Raw genomic sequence first — 20,880 nt, 5'->3', positions numbered from 1 at the left:
CACAGTAATTTCAGAGCAAAACATATTACTTGGGAGAAGAAGGGCATTTCGTAACGAGAAGGGGAAGGTGAAGGAGGACATAACAACTCTGAATGTTTATGCACCTAAAAACAAAGCCTCAAAATACAAAAAGCAAAACCCGATAGCATCACATGAGAAAATGTCAGAGACTTTAATGTCTCTTACTCAGTAACAGATAGAACAAACAGACATAATGCACAGAATGTTTCTTATGTCCAAAGTAAGCTCTCCCATGAAGCCTCATTGAGGAGATGTACCTGCATTGCTTGGTAAGCCTTTCTGCGCATATATTGCTGAAAACCTCAAATAAGCCTCCTGACATAAGCTGACACCATGACTGACTCGGGCTTCCCCTCGGAGACTATGGATGCTGCTCTGAGCAGGAAACTTGAGGTCTAGCTCCTGTTAGGACTTTAAAAATCCTCACAACTCGGCCAAATCCCAACTCTTCATGACACTCGGTTACAGGTCATGAGATGAGGAAGCAAGTTGGTTATTTCTAAGAATCTTGCCAGCTTTTGTGGTTCCCTGACTTCAGCTGGCCCATGAAATGTCACCGCCGCAGCATGTCAACTTGGGTCAGGTGTTGCGCGGTGAGTCACTTGGGAAGCCTGACTTGGCTTGGGAGGTCTGACCGCTCTGTGGAAGGGTGTGAGTTCTACAGCGCTGAGATGACCCTGTGCAGGCAGCTACCCCGTGACCCCACAACATAACCTCCAGGACAAGGTGAACTGAGGTGCTCATAACACTTGTCACGTTCTTTCTCGTGGCCTTTGGTCCCCAGGGTCCCCAGGGCCCCCAGGCCGCCCGTGTGTGCAGTGCCCTGAAGGCAGTTGGGAGACCTACCCGAGGGGGGACGGCCTGCAGAGCAGTGATGTAATTCTCCAGAGCCAGGCGGCGGCGGTCATTGAGCATGGCTTCCACTCGGGCCATGTGCGTCTCCACCAGTTGCTGCCTCTCATTGGCTGCTTCCTGCTCCAGAGACTCCACCTTCTCCTGGAAGTGCTGCCGTTGCAAACACATGCACATGTCAGTCGGGGACGGAGCACGCGGGACAGGGCAGCAAATCCAAGTGTTTCCAGAGGGGCATCGTATTTCATTTCACTCAAAGATTTATGGTCATGCCCACATTTTGACTAATTCAGCATGTTTTATGGGCTTCCTCCCTTATCCAGTACCCCATCCCCAAACCTGATTTCTCACCGTAAACCATTATTTTATATGGTCCCTGAAGCCGGATTTGACTAACCATAACACAGGATAAATTTCTGTGCTCTTAAGACTCTGAATTCTGTTGCAAAAAAAAAAAAAAAAATTCCTCTTTTACTCAAAGTACTTTAATTTCAGAAAACGACCAGGAGAATCACAGTTTCCTTGGAGGTAGTTTTTGAGAGGAGTTCCTGTTACAAATTCTAATCATGGTGTAATTTTTGTCAAGGGAAGCATCAGCAACAGATTCTGGCCATTAAAACAATATATGATTGATAAAAAGCAGACGGCAAGTAACAATAGGAGTTTTATGGAAATGAATTATGGCTTGAGCTAATTAAAAGCAAATATAAGGAAAGGTTTAAGAAACTGAATTACTGGACAATGATGAGCAATAGTCCAAATTGATGGGAATACGAACAATCCTCCAGAGAGGCTGGAAAATGTGTAAGGCCTGCACTGCTGGGTGGAGAACTGGCCTGGGTTTTACCTGAATAACTGCTTTCTTGTCGGCTTTAGGCAAGTTCTTTGCTTGTCGTTCTGCCTCTTCCCATTCTCGCATGACCTACAAAATGAGAAAACATTTGAATTTAAAATCATCAGTTCTTTTTTTTCCAACTTATATTTAATGAAAGATTATTTTCTTTCTGAACTTGACATTTTAAACATTTTCAAAAAATGATCCCATTCCAGTCCTATCTCAGAACGATTTATTTGACCTCCTGCTAAGATGTAAATCATCTATCGTAGCAGTATATTAAACATAAATGATCACGTTTACTGAAGGAACATGGCCCTTTGAAACACAGATGGTCTTTTTTTCTTTTCCTCAGAAATGGCTGAAAGTCATTTTGTTTGATGTGCACAGATGTCAACGATTCATAAAAGGTGTGTGTGTGTGTGTGTGTGTGTGTATTTCTTGAACAAGGATTTCCACCATTAAATTGAGTGCGTTAGTTTTAGTCTTCTGTGAAAGCAAGTTATAAAATTTCAAACTGTAAAGCAGGGGAAGGCATGAACATTTTATGCGTGTGCACACATGTCACGAACACACTACCAAAAAGAAGTACACGATGGAGGAAGGAAGAGAAGGCCTCCATTGTCAGAATTCCTCAGAGCCACTGATGGGTAGTGAGGGCCTTTTGCTGACCAACCCCCATCATGAACAGCAAAGAATACCCGAAGTATCTCCAGAAATTCCAAGACAGTACATATTATAATGTTCCGGACATAGCAAAACGCATTTTTGACAAGTAATGCTAATTTAGTAACCAGGCTAATCTGTTTGATAGGGAAAGAAAGCTTCCTCTTCTCGTCCTTGAAGTTGACCCAGGACTACCCTGAGAGAGGTTCATTCATTGACCTGAATGCCAAGAGGAGAGGTCTGCAGCTCTGCATGTTGTTGAAGTGAAATGATACTAAATTCTTAACCACCTACGGCTGCGTTTCCTTTTCAAGTGTACTACTCGCTGTCAGGCAGAGGTTTTTTAAGTGCAACTCATAACTGAGACAGGCGAAATAAAGAGCAGAAGATCAAGTAAGCAATAGAACGGTCTGCTGACAGATGTGTACTTGCATATTTTGCAGACATACAAAGCATGAAAGAACCTGATTTCTGTACTACAAGAGCCTGTTATTTATGGGTATTTATCCCTAAGGAATGGATTTTTCTGACATCCTTCAAGATAAAAAAAGAGAGAGAGAGACTTGGATAAAAAACTACTGATAGAGAATTTCTATGAGATAAAACATCAAATCACTGTGTGGGTTTTTATTTAGTTATTTTATTATCTAGCATTAATTTGCTGTATATGATACAAGACTAGCTTCCTTGTGTTCTTTTTATGAAATTATGGAGAAAATAGAATGGAGTGAATGTTCTACTATACTTGAAGAACATGTAAAAAAATAACTTAAAAAGGTCACAACAAAATTACAACAAATGCCCCACTGCTATGAGTAAGAACAGAATACAAAAGAAAAGAAACATACTGTCCTGGATGCTTCGGAGTCTCTAAGAGTTAATGAAGGGCACCTGTAGGGAGGGGGCTACTGAAGGCTACCTTTGCTTTATGGATGAGATAAGGCTTGCAGCTTGCAATAAAAATATTTCAATTTCCTGCTTTGAGAATGTTCACAGTGGCAGTACTCTACCATGAACTCTTCAGGCAAGGAATCTCAAAATTAGTTTGAGAAGCCAAATGTCTTACTGGAATGTGAAAACTGATTTCCTGCATATCTTTACATTTTTACCATCCCACCTTGCACATTCAGAACCTGGCCTGTAAACTTTGAGCTAGGGAAATACATGGAATAATTAGAGAGATTTATCTGGTTAATAAATTGAAAATAAACAATGAAATTGAATTTGATTTTCAGAGCAATGTAACAATATCCTATACCCTCACAAAGAAAACAATTCACTGATACCATCACCCTAGGCCTATGTAATGCAAGATAAACACACACTGTAGGCTCAACATCTCTCTGAACAATGGCTACCACTGAGGTGTCCCAATACTAGGTAACATTACTGCAGATCTGCTACGTAGCAGACTCTGTATTAAGTGCTTTATAAAATCTGTGGGATTAGTTATGGTGATCTCCATTTTATGGACCAGATTAAGTCAACTGCTCAAGGTCATGGAGGAAAAAAAAAATGGAGAAGGATATAAACCAAGATCTTTGTGGCTCTAAGGACCATGTTTTTATCATCTATGGCCCAATTTGCCATTATAAAATATAAAAATTACATATATATTATATATATATGTGATTTATATAAATTATATTCTTATATAGCTACATAATTATATAAATATATCTAGTTATATATAATATATAAATTTATATATAGATATATAATGTTATATATACATATAAGTATAGATAAATTATATATATAATTATATAAAATTGTTCAATGGCAAATTCAATAGGTGAGCCAAGTTTCCTTGTATTTGGTGACAGGAAAAGGACTATTCCTAAGATATCGATGCTTATCTTAAAAATAATAAATTCAGAGAAAGGTCAAATTTCATTTTGAAGAATTTCATTTTAAGGATATATTAAAACCGCTAAGTCCATAAGTAATATGTATAATTATTATAGGATATATAAATATATAAAAACATTTATAGACTATTCAGAATCTTCTATTTGCTAGATACTATTCAGAACATACGGCAACAGAAATCTACAAGTTTAGTTATGACGCCCAACAACCAAATACCAAAATCCCCCAAATACCACCCCCCCCAAATCTCTGTATTCGTAAGAAAACAAATAGTAACAAAAATTACAATAAAAATAAATTAAAATTCTCAGGTTGCTCCATATATTCTTGTAAAGCAATTTCCCACTGAATGAACAAAAGTATCAGTATCATCAGATTTATGGCTCTTCAAAGACTTGGCTGTTTGCTGTAGAGAAAATGACAACTAATACTAATAGAGATTTGAGAGGCAGGCAGGCAAGTTCAAAGGCAAACAGTCCTCAGAATTCAGTACCACTGATTATGAAGATAAGTGTTAATCTCAGGCGTCCCTCTTTCCTGTGACCACTGGAATGAGACTGCATCTCTTAAGTTAGGTCAGATATAGTTAATAACTAAAAGATGAAGAAATTCCATAAAGATTTATATGGTTAAACAGATGTGCTAAACTAAAACTAAGTTACTATTCCAGGAAAGATCTAGAATATCTGAAACTGACATGTATATCAAAAAGTCACTAATAAGTTACTTGGCACTGGAGAAGCCAAGGGGAGCTTTCAGTGTTTATCTTTTTTTATTATTCTGTTTTTGGACTTCATTGACCCTGAAATGGAATTTGAGGCCAGTGAGAAAGAAGGCTCTGAAAGCTTCAGAAGCAAACAGTGAGATAGGATTTAAGTTTAAAAGATGCCATTTCGGGGGCAATAAATACAACTCAACTGCTTTCTTAACAGTGTTTTTCCTAATGAAAAATCCTGTTTTCTAGAAGAACTGCCTTCAGGTGAAACCACACTATTCCACTCTACCTGGCTTCCTAGTTCAACTTGCTTTTAGGTTCTCATCATGGCCAACAACTATAATTGCATATTATATTCCAGAGCCAAAGTATTTTTTTTTTTTTTTAAAGATTTTATTTATTTGACAGAGACACACAGTGAGAGCAGGAACACAAGCAGGGGGAGTGGGAGAGGGAGACGCGGGCTTCCCGCTGAGCAGGGAGCCCGATGCGGGGCTCGATCCCAGGACCCCAGGATCATGACCTGAGCCAAAGGCAGACGCTTAACTGACTGAGCCACCCAGGCGCCCCAGAGCCAAAGTATTTTAACTCTTTTTCCCCTCCCTTGTTATTATTCCAAAATAAATCCAAGCATCATGGTCACTCATCTTAAAAAAAAGAAAGTAATTGTGTTGTGTCTTTCTAGATACATTAAGCAGTTGCTTTAAAATACATATTTTATTAAAATAAGTAAATAAAATATAGGTTTTATTATATTCAAGTATAGTGAGGTCAACAGATCAGGAGACAGATGCCATTGAAAAGATTATTACTCACACACAGTTCCCAAGAGGAGACGCCATGCAATGCCACTGAGGGAAGGAAGGCGGAGAAGCACCAGTGTGGGTCAGGAGGCAGAGGAAGTGAGGGGAAAATGTAGCCAGGAGTCTGTGGTTTCCTTGGGAAGGAGTGGGCGAGTCAGGGTAAGCAGGTGAAGCAGGCTTAGATTTGGCTGGTTTGAACAATTTTGGTATAGGGGTATAGGGTCTGTCCCTAGATGTCTGGTGCCTAGCCTTAAAGCGGGCAGGTGGACAGTGGGTCAGAGTGTAAGAGCAAGATGAAGAAGGTATCCGGGGGAAATGGGCTTTGGAGAGGTTGGTTTGATTATGAAAGGTGTGCCCGAAGGCTAGCCATTTGCTACCTCTAGGAATTGGCGAACCCTGGGAGGGGCAGTCTCCCTAGAGTTAGTAAGGCCTCAAATGTCAAAACACCAGAAAATACAGAAAATTAAAGCCCATAATTAATGCACTCTTCTAAAGACTTCCTGTGATCTTAGAAAATATATGGCAGACTCATTCATGAATCCTATTTAATGTCTATTATGAAAGCTTTTAAGTATTTGTGCTAAATATTGCCAGAATTAGTAATACCTTCTGATATTTACTATAGAATATTAACACCAAAAAAGGGAATGGTTGACTTTGACCTGAGAGATTTCCTCATTCACTCATTTATGTTTCCTTAAATCTGACTTTTCCTATTTTTTTTTTTTCACTCTGAATTGTAGGCTTCAAGTTAGGCAGTAATTGACAAGGAAGTGCTGATATATATTTGTTGAATGAATGATGAATGAATGAATGAATGAATAATCTGAGAAAGGGCTAAAATTAATATTTATCTGTAATAAATACAATATCCAAAAACTGGTATGACATATCAGAAACTGTAATTGATATTATTAGATATAAATTAGTCAGGTTTTAAAAAAATTTTTCAATTTGTTTCATAAAGAATCTGCTAAAAAACAAGCAAACAAGCCAGGGTTTGCCAGACAATGTAGTGAGAAGAGCACTGCACCAAGAGCAAGAAAGCTTCTAGTTCCAAATGCCATCTCTTGTGTTTCTTATATTGCTTTGTTCTAGAGTGGGAAGCCACAGTCTTGAACCACTGTTGCATTATTGATCATTTATGAAACAAGATGGCAAAAGATCATTATGGTTCACATTGCTTTTAAGTTCCTATGGCCCTATGAATTAGCTTTGCAAGAAGTGTGAGGTTCAAAGTTATAATACTTTGGCATCTAATAAAAAAAATTCATCTTTACTACAGATCATTTTAAGGGATTTTAATTTACAACAGCATGGTTACAGGGCTAAGTATACACAAAGTAATAAAACCAGAGAGAATGCTGCAGACATAATTTAATCTGTGCTTATGAAATCCTGCTATACTTAGTGTGACTGCATCTCTCCTAGGTGGCATGCTCAAGGAGGATTCTAAAAACCCGTAACTGGTACCCTTAGAGCAAACATTTAAAACTAAGACTTTATGTCTTTAAAGATCTGGCTAAAATTACAGACTCCTCCTGCCCCTAGGCATTCATCAGCCACAGAACCCCCAGGGAGACTCCAAGGCAGAGGCCAAGTCCAGATTTCCCCTTTATTGTAAACTGAAGGACAGAAAAGTCACTTTACCTGGGACATTCGCTCGCGGTGCTTGGCCTCCAGCCTCTCTTTGGCTTTCTGGAAATGGGCATGTTCGTTCTCATCTCCAGGTGTCTCAAGATACTTGTCGACGGCGTCAGGGGTGCTGGCTGCCGTGGTAGGAACTAGAAAGTAGAAAGAAGGTTTGAGAAGAGAAACAGAGGTCCAATCATTTCAAAGAAAGCCATATTTTCCGTTTACTACAGAACAAAGAATTTAGTAGGAAAGCACATACAAGAAGTTAATGCTGTTGAAGAGAACACCGTGAGACATTTCCCAGCACAGTACAAATGTTTCATCCCTTTCAGTATAGGGTGAAGGAAAATCTATAAAACAGCCCATTCTGCGATTATAGTGGTACATTTAAAATTCTTTGCAAAACAGGCATGCACAGAGCAAAACCAGGCGGTGTTTAATATTAACAGACATTTTGTCCCAGATCCCTATGCTTGCTAAATTAACTTTTGTAATACACTTCAAAGTAAAATACGTTATCAATATTGCACCTTATGATTCCTACAGACACTGAAGAAATCTCAAAATCAGTGTACTGCAGAATAACCACACCACAGAGTAAAGGTAAATTCTACACCACATATTTTCGATAGCTTGATTTCAAAGCTATCTTTTGTGACAAAGTGTTTGAAACACTATCCCAAACCCCGTAAACGTCAATAAATGCATTTCTGAATCTCTCTCTGGATTCAAAAGGACCCTTCTGCCTTCACAAAATTTGACAACAGTCAGCCGATTCATTATACTAGCTGTCAAAAAGGAAGTAATTTCTATTTTGAATTCAACTAAAACTGCTAAGCAATGCGACTGACTTGCAGCATATACTGCTAAATTATGTGGAAACATAAATATCCATAAAATTGAAGAGCGTACTATAAAACAAAAATATTTTAACTCATGAGCAGAGTGAATTGTAATGCCCTATACAAGCAGTTTTCCAAAAGATTAGTAATGATTAGTGGGAATTCAAAGCATTTATGAGCTTACGAGAAAAAAAAAAGGAAAAAAAGATTTTGATTTAAAGAATAGAATATGTTCAACCAAAACAGTGAAATTAGGTGTTTTCACTATGCTTTCAGGTCAAATCAACTTAAGTATTTTATTCAAAAGATTACTCAAATATCACCAAAGTTCTGAGTATTTTTCTTCACTGATTTTTATCTAATTATTGACTACCATCTTTGAGATATGATATCCCAAAGAGGACTTAAATGAGAAGTATTTGTGGCTAAATCATTTTGAAACAAAATTCTTTTTTAATTTAATTTTATTTATTTGCCAGAGAGAGAGAGCAAGCACAAGTAGGGGGAGGGGCAAAGGGAGAGGGAGAAGCAGACTCCCCGCTGAGCAAGGAGCCTGATGCGGGACTCGATCCTAGGGCCCTGGGATGCTTAACTGACTGAGCCACCCAGGCGCCCCTTGAAAAGAAATTCTAAGATATATGTCTCTTATACATGCTTTGAGAAAAAAACCCTGGAATCTTCACAGTCCAAAGGCTTCAAGATTTCAACCAAAACCAGACGCTTTTTTGTTACATAATTAAGGTCTTTAATTTTAAAGCGAAATATCTGCTCAGAATTCTTCCCTTCTTCTTTCATCACTGTGTAATAATTTTTTTAAAAATAAGAGTAGTGTAGGTATCCACACAGAAGGTGCTTTCAAGCGGAAGGAAGGAGGTGGGGTGTATGCCTGGGGTTATTTTTCAAAATATTTGTGTGTTCAGCCCTCTGCCTCTACCAGGGGATTGTGAGTCCACAGGTGTGGGACTGGCACAGGGCATTACAGATTAAAAAGCATCTGCCCCCATCTTCCGTGTGGTAGATAAAGTAGATGAGGGAGCAGTGAAAGGGGAAAAGGAGAATAAGCTTTGCAATGAGGCACACCTTGTTTTTAGTCTTTCTTAGACTATCTGTGACCCAGGGCAGGTCACATGAGTTTGTGCCCGTTTCCTCATCTCTCAGCCAGCATCCTCCGTGCACGGGGAAAACGAGATGCCACCCCATGCATTAAGGTGGTATATACGTCCTTAGTGCTCTTCTCTCTCCCTTCGCTTATCACACGTCATTCAAATCTTAGAGCTTATGCAAACCATAGAAAAAATGAGCTACTCTTATTTCGCATCCAGTGAAAATGAATTACACAAAGGACCATGAGGTACCACCTACAAGAAAAAGAATATATATTTTTCTAAAAGATCTTGGTATAACCCCTATAAAAGGCCCACAAATGATTGAAAAGGAGTTCTGAATTTTTAAGACTGAGCAGTAATTTTCAACTTAAAACCTTTTTTTTTTTTAAAAAAGAAAATCACAGGCAAGTGTTTTTCTGCATAAATTTAAGCAAATCAATATGCAAGTATATTTAACTTCATCAATGTTCCCCACTTGAAATGGAAGTGATGTTTAGCATTTTAAATTTGTTTCCTGTGGCTTTAATTGTTTTTTTCATCTTTGTGGGTACAGCTTAAACACGAACACGTTAAAGTTCTTTTGGCACAGTACAATCCGGCAGGATGACAGAATTAGGCAGACCATATTTTCCACTTTGAATAAATGAAAATGTGTGAATGTTTGGGGTTCTTTTCACTGATCAAGATAGCTGGCTGGCTGTTAAGTGTTATAACCATAACACAGCACCCTCTTTTAAAACTGGAATTACAGAAGTTACTATATAAGTAGGAAAGTTCTCCACCCAACTTTTACGGCTGGCAAATTGTATGGTTTTCTCCAATTCTTACGATTTGCAAACACTGTCTATTGTTTTATGGAAAGGAGATAAACACTGAAATCTGAGTCAGTAGAATCTCATTAACTTATGTTGAAATGTAGCTTTGTAGTATTAGGAATAAAAGAATATTAGAGAAATGAGCATGCAAGGTATATTTAATAGGATTAAGAATATTTCAAGTATTAAGCCTTCTTTTTAGGCACGTGGAAATAAATACAAATACTGTATTATTGATTTATTCCATTTAATCCAATATTTCTCTTCGAGTAAATCCTTGTAAGCGGCCCTTGTTATTGCCTCTCGCTGAAGACTTTAAAGGAAGCTGTCTTTCTTTTAATCTTTAATTCAAGCATTTTAGCCATTCACACTAACACTCCACCTCAATTAGCCTGAGTGAAATTCTCCTGTATTCCTACCAACCAGCAAACCAGATCACTGTCCAGTCAAGGACAGAAGAATGATGGTACATCTTGATATCTGAAAATGAATTTAATATTTCATTATCACTACCCTGCAGCTGGTAGGGGGAAGGGGAGAACATTTTAAGGAGGAGTTTGCACATAGAGCTCGGCTTCTGCTTCTCTAATATCCCCACATCCCAAAGACATGATCATACCAGGAACAGCTGTTGGTTTGTGATAAAAGTCCAGGGTAGGCCAGATGCATGATAACGAGGACAGGGGGCAGGGGCAGGGACAGGAAACCTGTGCCCTTTGTCCCTGCCCTTTCAAGGTGCTTCCTTTGGGAAAAGAGTGGCTCAAGGAATGGACAGGTAATGTTCCAAGGTGCACAAGAATGGGAAGCTGTTTATCGCAGGTCATTTAAAGCACAGGTCATTTTCACAATGGAGAAAGTAGAAACAAACTGGCCTTACGAGGGCTTACTTTGTGGTTTTTTTAAGCTACCATATAGCAGTTAGTTCACCCTGTCCAGAGACCTCTGAGGCTCCTTAGAAACTGTGATCTCAGCTCACATTTCCAAGTTGGCCAAATAGTAACAGCCTGCACTGATTAGCCTCTATTGCATGAGGCACTTTCCACGTGTCCTCACTTAATGTGTGGGGGGAAGGAAAAATTACTCCATTACATTTATTGTGCATTTAACCTAATTCCTCAGATCTCTGACCCACAAATACGTCTGAATTTAGGATTAGGTAAACTATGAAAAGGCTTATAAAGTTAATATTTAGAGCAGAAAAGAGGTAATCCATCGATATGTCTGGGGCACCGGAAAGTATTTGCTTTTGTTAATGAACAACATGAATTGGCAAAAAACATGCTTCGCTATGATATCTGTCGAACTATTTTCTATCCAACAGCTGTTCCTGCCCTGAATGCTATCTTGCAAATGACCTCAACCCAACGTTTCAGCAGAAGTAGGGTTATGAGACAGGGGTCATGCGAGAGATCCCACAGAGCGCGAAGCTGGATCATCTTTTAGCCTTTGGCCCCTGCTCAGACAGGCTCATCTGTGCCTTCTGCAAGCAAGCTCGCTGGATATATTCCCCTTTTGCAGAAAACTAGACTAAACATTCAGGGTTAAACACCTTTAGCTCTGGGTTTTAACCTCTAGCTGCCACATCATTAGCAGCCTGCCATCATCTATGCATGGGCTTTTAACTTTTCAAATGACCTTCATACTGATTTTCTTAGTCTCATTAACAGCCTGGTAAAATATGGTAGGATATACCTTAATATAAAGAATGGGTATCTAAATGTAATACCAAGCAAAAACAAATGCTACAGAAAAGCAGTTCCAGCTCACAGCACATTACTGCCTCAAGGTAAACACTCTGGTTCCAAAAATTCAGTGCATTCTAGATGACTAATACTTTCCATAAAAGCTTCATCCTTGCTTTTTTTTTTTTGGCAACCCTGGACGGTCAGAGCTATCTGAAAAGCTGAGACAGCAGCTCGGATGTAGACCATGCCACCTTGAGTGTGTTTGTTCATTCCTTTATTCCTCTGTTTAACAAATATTACCACCCATACTGAATGTGAGACACACGGGAAAAACCAACGAGCAAAACAAAGACCGCTGTTCTTATGGAATTATATTCTAGTGAGAGAAACAATTACCTCAAAAAAAAAAAAAAACCCAGATAAAAATAAGTCACATTGTTAGAATGTGATTTGTATTATGGAGAAAAAGAAAACTAGAACAGGGCTGGGAAGAGTCAGGAGTGTGGGGAAAGGGAGCCGGGGGTGAAAGGCCAGGCTGGGTCTAACTGAGAAGGCGTGCGTAGATAAAGAGCTGAAGCCCCACTTCCCTGTCACCTGCTGGAGGAATGCTGCAGGGAGACGCAGAAACTAGCACAAAGGCCCTAAGAGGTGAGTGTGCCTGGAAAATTCCAGGACAAGCAAGGTCAGTGTGGCCAGAGCTGAAGGAGCAAGGGAGAGAGAAGTGCGAGAGGCAGAAAGGAAAGGGGGGGACGGATCACGTAAGGGCTGTGAGGAGCCAATGTGAGTTGTTTTGAGGAGGGGAAAGATGTGACGGAATGCTTTCGGAGGGTCACTGTCTGCTGAGGGACAAAGCAGAAGAGGGTGAGGGGTTCTCATGGAAGGCTCCTCCCCCCTCCCCCCAGACATAAGATGAATCACAGATTGGCTTCTTTTTCTCATTGCAAAGGTAATCAGATACTAAGAGAGAAATTCTTTTCACAGGTGTGTGAGAGTTCATTTCAGTTTTAGTAATTTTGCACCAATGTATGTCACAACATTTCCACTTCACATTGCAATCTCTCTTACTACCTATCAGAGCTCTCTTTTTCTTTTTTGGTGGATGGAGGGGGTGTGTGTACACATTTTCTTTCAGTTTATTTTATTTATTTATTTATTTATTTCATTTTTTTGGGGGGGGGAGAGAGAGCGAGCCAGCCCCCCGTGTGGGGGGTGGGGGGCAGGGGCAGAGGAAGACATAGAATCCTAAGCAGGTTCCACACCCAGCACAGAGCCCCCCAGTGTGGGGCTCGCTCTCACAACCCTGAGATCATGACCTGAGCTGAAATCAAGAGTCGGATGCTTAACTGACTGAGCCACCCAGGCGCCCCACTGCTTTCAGTTTATTAATGAACCCTGGTGCTGCCCCCAATGTTCCCGTTAACAAAATACATCCACCATCAATGGGGACATGATGCCAATGAAACATGTCGCTTCCAGCATGTCCCCTGAGAAAACTTCATTAATTTTTAGGAAAGTTACTTCAAAACAAAGTGAAAACTGGTATTATCTTCAGAATGCAGTGGAAATCACTCCCCTTGCCTCTTTGGAGGACCTCTGTATCACAGACATGATCAAATTCAGCCAATAAATCAAAACTTATGCCACATTTTTAGTTCATTTCAGTTTCGACTGTATCATCACTACATAGTATTCCATTTCATGCCAGGCAGAGACAATATGGAGTCGAAACACTACAGACATCATGAAAAATTGCCCCTATCATTTTGATACTTGCTTGTTTCCTCAATCTTGAGGAGATACGTTTTTATAGTCAAGGAGGGCTCAGGATGCAAAAGGAGCTATAACCCCACCTTCAAACAGAAACACTCTGACTATCCACACCAGGCGATGAGGCAGAATGCTTCCCCAAACAGAGGCCCGTGAATGGCATTGGGTCGATATACTAATGCTAGATTCTAACAAGAAAATCTGGTTAGTCTCCTTTCGTCAGGAGAAAGGCAATTTATCTCTACAGCACTGACAAGAGAAGACGAAAGTAAATTAAGACCTATACCAGTCATTGCTTCATCATCAACACTGCTATTTAACACAGAGCCGGCAACAGGGCGGCTTGAAATGGCTGTGGTTTATATTTGAGGTGGCAATGAGGATCATTCGCAGATAGGTGAAATATAAACCTATAAAGAAAGATTTTAGGTGAAAATTCAATCTGGAAACAAGGTAGAGCTTGCAGATGGCCACCCTGACGTTAACGAGAAGAAAAAAGTCTTTCCATTTCTCTAATTCCAAAGTAACTAAAATCCCTACCAGGCACTGAACTCAAATATTTATCACATCCACCAAGTCCAGGCTTCTCGAGAAGAGCCACTTGTAATGTGAAAACAGAGTGTGACCCTTAAATATGGGTCCAGACTCTCTAAAAACAGAAAAGAAAAAAGAACAAAGGCCCTTCTCCCCCCACCACACCCTTGCTTCAGGCTTTATAGTCAGGGGATCATAGTTGACAGACTGTCAATGCGTCGTGTGGACATAAGGTAATAAAAATGTAATCTACGCTGTGTTTACTCTAGTCAAGCCACATTTTTTTTTTTTTTTTTTTTTTAAAGATTTTATTTATTTATTTGAGAGAGAGAATGAGAGAGAGAGCACATGAGAGGGGGGAGGGTCAGAGGGAGAAGCAGACTCCCTGCTGAGCAGGGAGCCCGATGCGGGACTCGATCCCAGGACTCCAGGATCATGACCTGAGCCGAAGGCAGTCGCTTAACCAACTGAGCCACCCAGGCGCCCCAAGCCACATTTCTTTTTTATGTCTTACGGACATGTCCTAGATGTGGGAATTTTGTCAAATATGTGAAAGGAGCGTGAAAGAATGAATGCTGGCGTCATTTTTATTAATCTCTCTCTGCGATTTAGCGCCATGCACCCAAATTTAAGAGCAACTTCAAGTCTGAATCTAAAAACCACATGGGAGGCAACAGCAGTTGTAACTGACCTCCAGAACCATCTCACCCTTCTGTTACTGTTTTCTGTCCAGGGGTTGGGAGCTATTCTCAGCTTCATAAATGGTGGGTCATAAACAGATGACCCGTCAGAGTTGCTCAACACTCAACAGAGGAGTTCAAAAAGTCAGAACCTGCAATATTATCTACTTTCAAAGAAATTGTAGCAGGAAAAGCCAGATAGAGCTGTTAACCTCTGTGGAAGTCTTAAGGATAAAACCAATTTCATTTTGCTCTGGCCTTCCACACCAGTCTTTCCCTACACTTGTATATTTTACTTTATATTGTTACTTAATCCTATCACACGCCTGGGTCTCATCTCATCAATAAAACTGTCAAGTTATTGGAAACAGGGAACCAGGTCTACTTGGCTGGTGTCCCTCCAAATACCCAGCTTAGCACCAGCACATCCTGAGCTCAGAAGTAATAGCTTTATTAAATCAGAGGCTGACATACTGGTCTTCTTTTGGTAAATATATATATATATTTTTTTTTTGAGCACAGCTGTATTGGTTTACCTATTGTCTGTAGCTGCTTTCACGCTATGATTCCAAATTGAGTATGTATAACAGAGACCATACGGCCCGCAAAACCTAAAATATCCACTCCCTGATCTTTTATGGAAAATTTTCGCCAAATCTTTTATTAAACTATCTACTTACACTTCTTTGGAAATAGCTGAAGAACAGAGCACATATATAATGAGCATTTTTTATTGTTCTGAGTAAATGAGTTTTTTTTTTTTTTTTTTTTAATGCTCGTTTGCTGAGCAAATCAATTCCTGTCCATTTTAGGGATTTGTCCCTATGATAGCTTGGAGGAAAAAGCCATTTTCATTCTGATCATTCCCGATACCAAAGATGTGGCTTCTAAGTGTCAATCTAACAGATTTTACTGCCACTGATGTGACATGTAATTTAATGCACTCCCACATCTTTTTAATGATTTTAATTACTATTAATAATGCTTGGCAGTCTTATAAAAATATCATAGTTCCATTTGTATTCAAGAATGTGCTAATGGGAACTAATATTTGCTATTTCGCAATCAGAAGAACAAGTACAGTGTGATTGAGAACAATGGTTCAAGTCTGGCCAAAGACTGACTGCCCGGGTGTTAGAAACAGGATATAACAACTCTGGGGTGAAGGTGGCACATTCCATTCAAAGGCTGCACAGTGAGTTTGCAAATTATGAGCCTCTCAGGCAGCGGCCTTAGAACTTGGGGATGGTGATTTGGCCTGATTTGGTATGTCCTCATTATTTTGATATTCTCTGGAAGTGTATTAGTCTATTCTATCTCGACCATTTTGATATGAGTAAAAAACAATCTTTTCCCCTTCTGGATCCTGCATGAGGCCAGATCTAGCCTTTGCAGAGACCCTAAGGCGGTAAACATGATCCCAAGGTACACCCTAGATGCCAAGGGATCTGTGTGGCAAGGCCACATGGCATCGCTACAGATGGCCGTTCTCTAGCATATGCTGGGATTCTGTGAAACAGACAGAGGAGGAAGGGGATGGTGCCTGGGGGAACCATGGACTTCCAACCCAGGGGTTTGCTGGTTTAGTCTGTTTCCCTAGTAGTGCTCATATTAAAATAGAAAGACTATGAGGCCTCTAACTACCCTACATTCAGCATAGCCATTTCTACCTTACCTTGTACACACTGAGAGCCAGGATGGTGGTCTAACAAATTCATTAACATCTGTCAAGAACTACAGGCTTCTGACATTCAACACATCCACGGGCCCTCAAGTTCATGGGAAGTCTGCTTGTTTACACCAGCCTAGTTATATCTTTGAATCAGATGTGGGCTCACCTAGTCTAGATCAGAGACTCTCAACAGCTGGGGGGTGGGGGGGGGGGATGATTTTGCCCCTCCCTGCCTCGGGACACGATTTGGCAAAGTCTGGAGACAGCTGAAGTTATCATAGTTGGGGTGGTATTACTGGCATCTTGTGGGTAGAAACTAGAGAAGATGCTCAACATCCTCCATACACAGGACAGCAACTGCAAGAACGAACCATCTAGTCCCAGACTTCAGTGGTGTCAAGGTTGAGAAGCCTTGGTTTAGGTATTGTCTATGTCACAACTCGCTGCAAGAAGAGAGCCAAAGATGGGTCATTTGTTGTTCTCTTTGGCCAGACCCTCTGGTGCAGTCAGCTGACTAAATGCTGGCATGATGCTCTGCGTCACATTAAATGCCATTAAGGAGTCAGTCGGTTTGCCTTTTGAGATGCAATCTGACAGGGAGAACGCTAGGAAAAAAAATCATTCTCTCGTATTTGAGACATAAACTAATCAATAAATATTTACATACTAATCTAAGATTAATTGTTGTTCACAAACACAAATGGGCAGACACCAAATTAATGTCAGAAACAACTCTGGTCTCATCAGATACTTTATTCTCAAACAGGAAAAATATTTTATAAAGCTTTCAAATCCACAAGTTTATGAGTAAAATGAAAGCTCTTAGCCTCTTATTTCTCTCTTTTTTATCTGTGGTTTAGATTCTTATCTACAACAACAAAATAAAAAAAAAAATCAGTGTTCCTTAAAATTGCAATAATTAAAATTGGTTTTTATGACAAGGATTTAAAATCCAGAAATAAGATTATAATGTTTTTACAGGAAAATGATTGTATTTATAATGTACACCATCACAGATTTTCTCCACATGTGCAATGTTAACAGTAGTTTAACTGCGGAGCTTTTTCTATCCCATTCATATTTATTATTTGACTAGAAGCAACTCAAACTGAGAAACCCATAAAATCAACCACTTTGGTGAAGACAGACCTTCCAGTGAAACCCTAGGTTCGTGAAAGAGCCACATGCAAGCCCAGCTTGCCAAATCAAATGGGCTTGTTCACCTTCTTGTTGGGCTCATTTCTCTGACTACATTCTGCTATCTGCATTTGACCTCCAGATGATGTGACTTCTTTAATTCAAATGTGTAACTTTTTGCTCTAAATAAGATAGCCATCGTTGCACAGGCTATAAATAACTAGAAATTATATGCTTTCTCTAGTCTGTTTGTACTAGCACTGAAGAACCCTACATTTGTTGTGATGAATAGTCTCTGTAGGTAGACAAGAAAATAGAGCTGCCAAAATTACTTCACCCTCCTAGGTGTCATGGAAAGGTGTCATCATCCCAAATACACTACAAGTAGTGGGAGAATATTACTGCAAAAGAGAAAATTATGAGATTTTCAAGGTATCTTTGGAAGAGCTGAGGACACAAGAACTTCATGAAAATAAAAAAAAATTTATATATTTCTTAAAGATTTTATTTGAGAGAGCGCGAGCACATGCATGTGGGGGCAGAGGGAGAGGGAGCACAGAGCCCAATGTGGGGCTCGATCTCACAACAGTGAGATCACAACCTCAGCTGAAATCAAGAGTCAGACACTTAATCAACTGAGCCACCCGAGCCCCTTATGAAAATAAATTTATCAAATAATGCTCATTTCCGTTAATTAGTAAGAATGGAAAAATATAATTCTTTTACATGCTAAAATGATATAAAATGAATTATTTCTTTTTATAAAAGGGGGAAAAGATATTTATTGAGGCATGCCATATTCACTGCATTTAGAAAAAAAGTTTTTAGTTTTCTTCTTCTTTCTGTTATTTTCTATATTCTTAAAATGCGCTCTGAACTTTAAATGTAATTTTTCTAACCTAAAAAACAGAATCAAATCCTTGGCTGTATGGAGTGCAGTGTATAGCCACAATATCATTTATGTTTCAAAGCCGGTCCTGCCACGTTTGATGGCTCTCATGGCCTCATTTTCTCCTACGTATAAAGGATATGAAGAAAATTCCCACAAAGTGCTCCTGAGAAAAATAAATGATCCGTGAAAATGGCTGGTAAACTGCAGCCTGCCACAAAGATCAATATATTATTAATCCTACAGTGTAATACCCAGTTTTCTCTGGTCCTCTATGTCTACTTACTTGTCATACTTTTGATGTTGTTAGAAAAAAAATGCTTTGTCATGATCATGGGAAATACGTTGATTGTAGTAGTAAAACCCCCACATCCTTCAAAAGTTATATATAAAGTGAATGAATTTGAATCTTATGGTGGCCATTAAAAACACTATGGTCGGTGATGAAAGTGTTTGTAAATTACATAATTCTCTATTATTTATCTTTTTAAATTTTATTTATCTTTTAAAGATTTTTTTTAAAGATTTATTTATTTTAAAGATTTTATTTATTTATTTGAAAGAGAGAGAGAGAGAACAGGAGCAGGGGCAGAGGGAGAGGGAGAAGGAGAAGTAGACTCTATGCTGAGCAGGGAGCCCGATGCGGGGCTTGATCCCAGGACCCTGGGATCATGACCTGAGCTGAAGGCAGATGCTTAATTGACTGTGCTACCCAGGCGCCCCCAAGATTTATTTATTTTAGAGAGAGAGAGTGTGTGAGCATGTGCACATGCACAGAGGAGCAGAGGTGGAGGGAAAAGGAGAGAAGCATGCTGCTTGCTGAGTGTGGAGCCCAGCATGAGGCTCAATCTCACGACTCATGAGGTCACGACCTGAGCAGAAATCAAAAGTCGGACGCTCAACCAACTGAGCCACCCAGGTTCCACTTATTTATTTTTTTTAGAAAGATCGATTTGGAGACCAGGTTTTTTTTTTTTTTTTTTTTAGGATAATATAAATAAATGCTAATTTTCATTATATATCTGAACTACAACTGAAAATGTATCTCTTTTTCCAACAACTATAAGCTTCAATAGCGTGTGTGTGTGTGTGTGTGTGTGTGTGTGTATCACCTCTAACCTAACAATGCATTAATCTATTTTTGGATATAATCCACATTTTAAAATAAATACTTGTGTGTTTAACACCACATTTTAAAACCAAGCTAGACTGATAACGCCAAGTGGAATCATCACAAAACAAAGACATTCTAAGATTGGTTGATGCAAGATTTCTTCAGATGAATCTTCTTCTACAACCTTATGATAAAACCCGAAGTCGGGCACTTCTGTCCCAGGAGTGTGCATTCAGGGAGAGGAAGAAGAGGTGGTTAGGAAATCTAGAGGTGCTCTTTCACTTCCTAAGGCTTCACGTGTGTCTTACAACACACAGTTGAAGCCTGTGCATACACATTAGTCCATGGAGTTAGTACAATGCATGCATATTATGTATTTTTCTGGGATACGAGTCATTTACACATATGTGGCCTCTCGTTAAACTGTGGCATCTTGACAGCTTTAGGAAATAAAACAGTGACGCCAACTAAAACACAGTAATACTACATATACGATACATAATAGAACCACACTAAATTGAAAAAAAAAAAGATCAGAAATAGAGGTTTAGTCAATGCTCTTAGCCCGGCATCTGAAGTTGTCTGGCAAAACTGGACATAATTACAAAGCAAAGCAACGGAAATAAACATTTTATTGAAAGACAGGTGATGGAGACACACAAAACCATGCAAAGAAGGTGACGATGCTGGAGTTATAATCCAGCCGTGCACTGTACTACGTCCTCCCCCCCCAGCCCCCTCCAGTGAATGACAACATACGTTTAACAGCATCTTGGGGAAGAGGTTCCCGGGTGGTCTTGAGTAAACTTTGGGACACTATGGAGAAAATAAGAGAACGTAACTAAAAACAAAAATAGAAACATGGGAATGATGGTTGAAACTTACATGATTCCACTGACCAAAAGGAAAAACAAAAACAAAAACAAAAACACTGAATGAAAAACAAAACTAAACAAATACCCTGAGGCTGGGCCCCAGCAGAGAACCAAAGTAAACATAAACATGAGAGATCTATTTCCACAGTAATACCTTAGAGTGCTGGGTATTTGGTCTCCAATAGCACTTCCAAGTAACCTGTTGAGAATTTCCTGCTCCCATTCTCCCTCCTTAGTGCCAAGCATTGCCAATTCTCAAGGATCCACTCCGATCACCCATTCGTAGGGCACCTCCAGCTCATAGCTCGGGCCACGTGTTGAGTTTTACTGTCCACTTAGGTCTGCCCACCCTTCTGACCTTCAGC

The 20,880-nt window shown here is 39.6% G+C and overlaps 1 protein-coding gene across 6 annotated transcripts in view; it reads right to left on the bottom strand.

Moving 5' to 3' along the window:
- APP (amyloid beta precursor protein) overlaps positions 1-20,880 on the bottom strand; it is a 256,472-nt gene that overhangs the window by 78,592 nt on the left and 157,000 nt on the right. For 4 of the 6 annotated variants that reach the window (XM_036072764.2, XM_036072765.2, XM_036072766.2 and 1 more), the window contains 3 exons: positions 7,415-7,548; positions 1,721-1,795; positions 868-1,026 (listed from right to left, as the gene is read on the bottom strand). In XM_036072764.2, the coding sequence (XP_035928657.1) occupies positions 868-1,026; positions 1,721-1,795; positions 7,415-7,548 (368 nt within the window). Of the gene's footprint in view, positions 1-867; positions 1,027-1,720; positions 1,796-7,414; positions 7,549-20,399; positions 20,457-20,880 lie in introns of all 6 variants that reach the window. The other 2 variants (XM_036072762.2, XM_036072763.2) reach the window with 1 other exon arrangement.

The sequence above is a fragment of the Halichoerus grypus genome, chromosome 1, assembly GCF_964656455.1.
Source record: "Halichoerus grypus chromosome 1, mHalGry1.hap1.1, whole genome shotgun sequence".
NCBI lineage: Eukaryota > Metazoa > Chordata > Mammalia > Carnivora > Phocidae > Halichoerus > Halichoerus grypus.
Note: the sequence above shows the minus strand (reverse complement) of the source record. Positions and strands in the feature narration are given on the sequence as shown.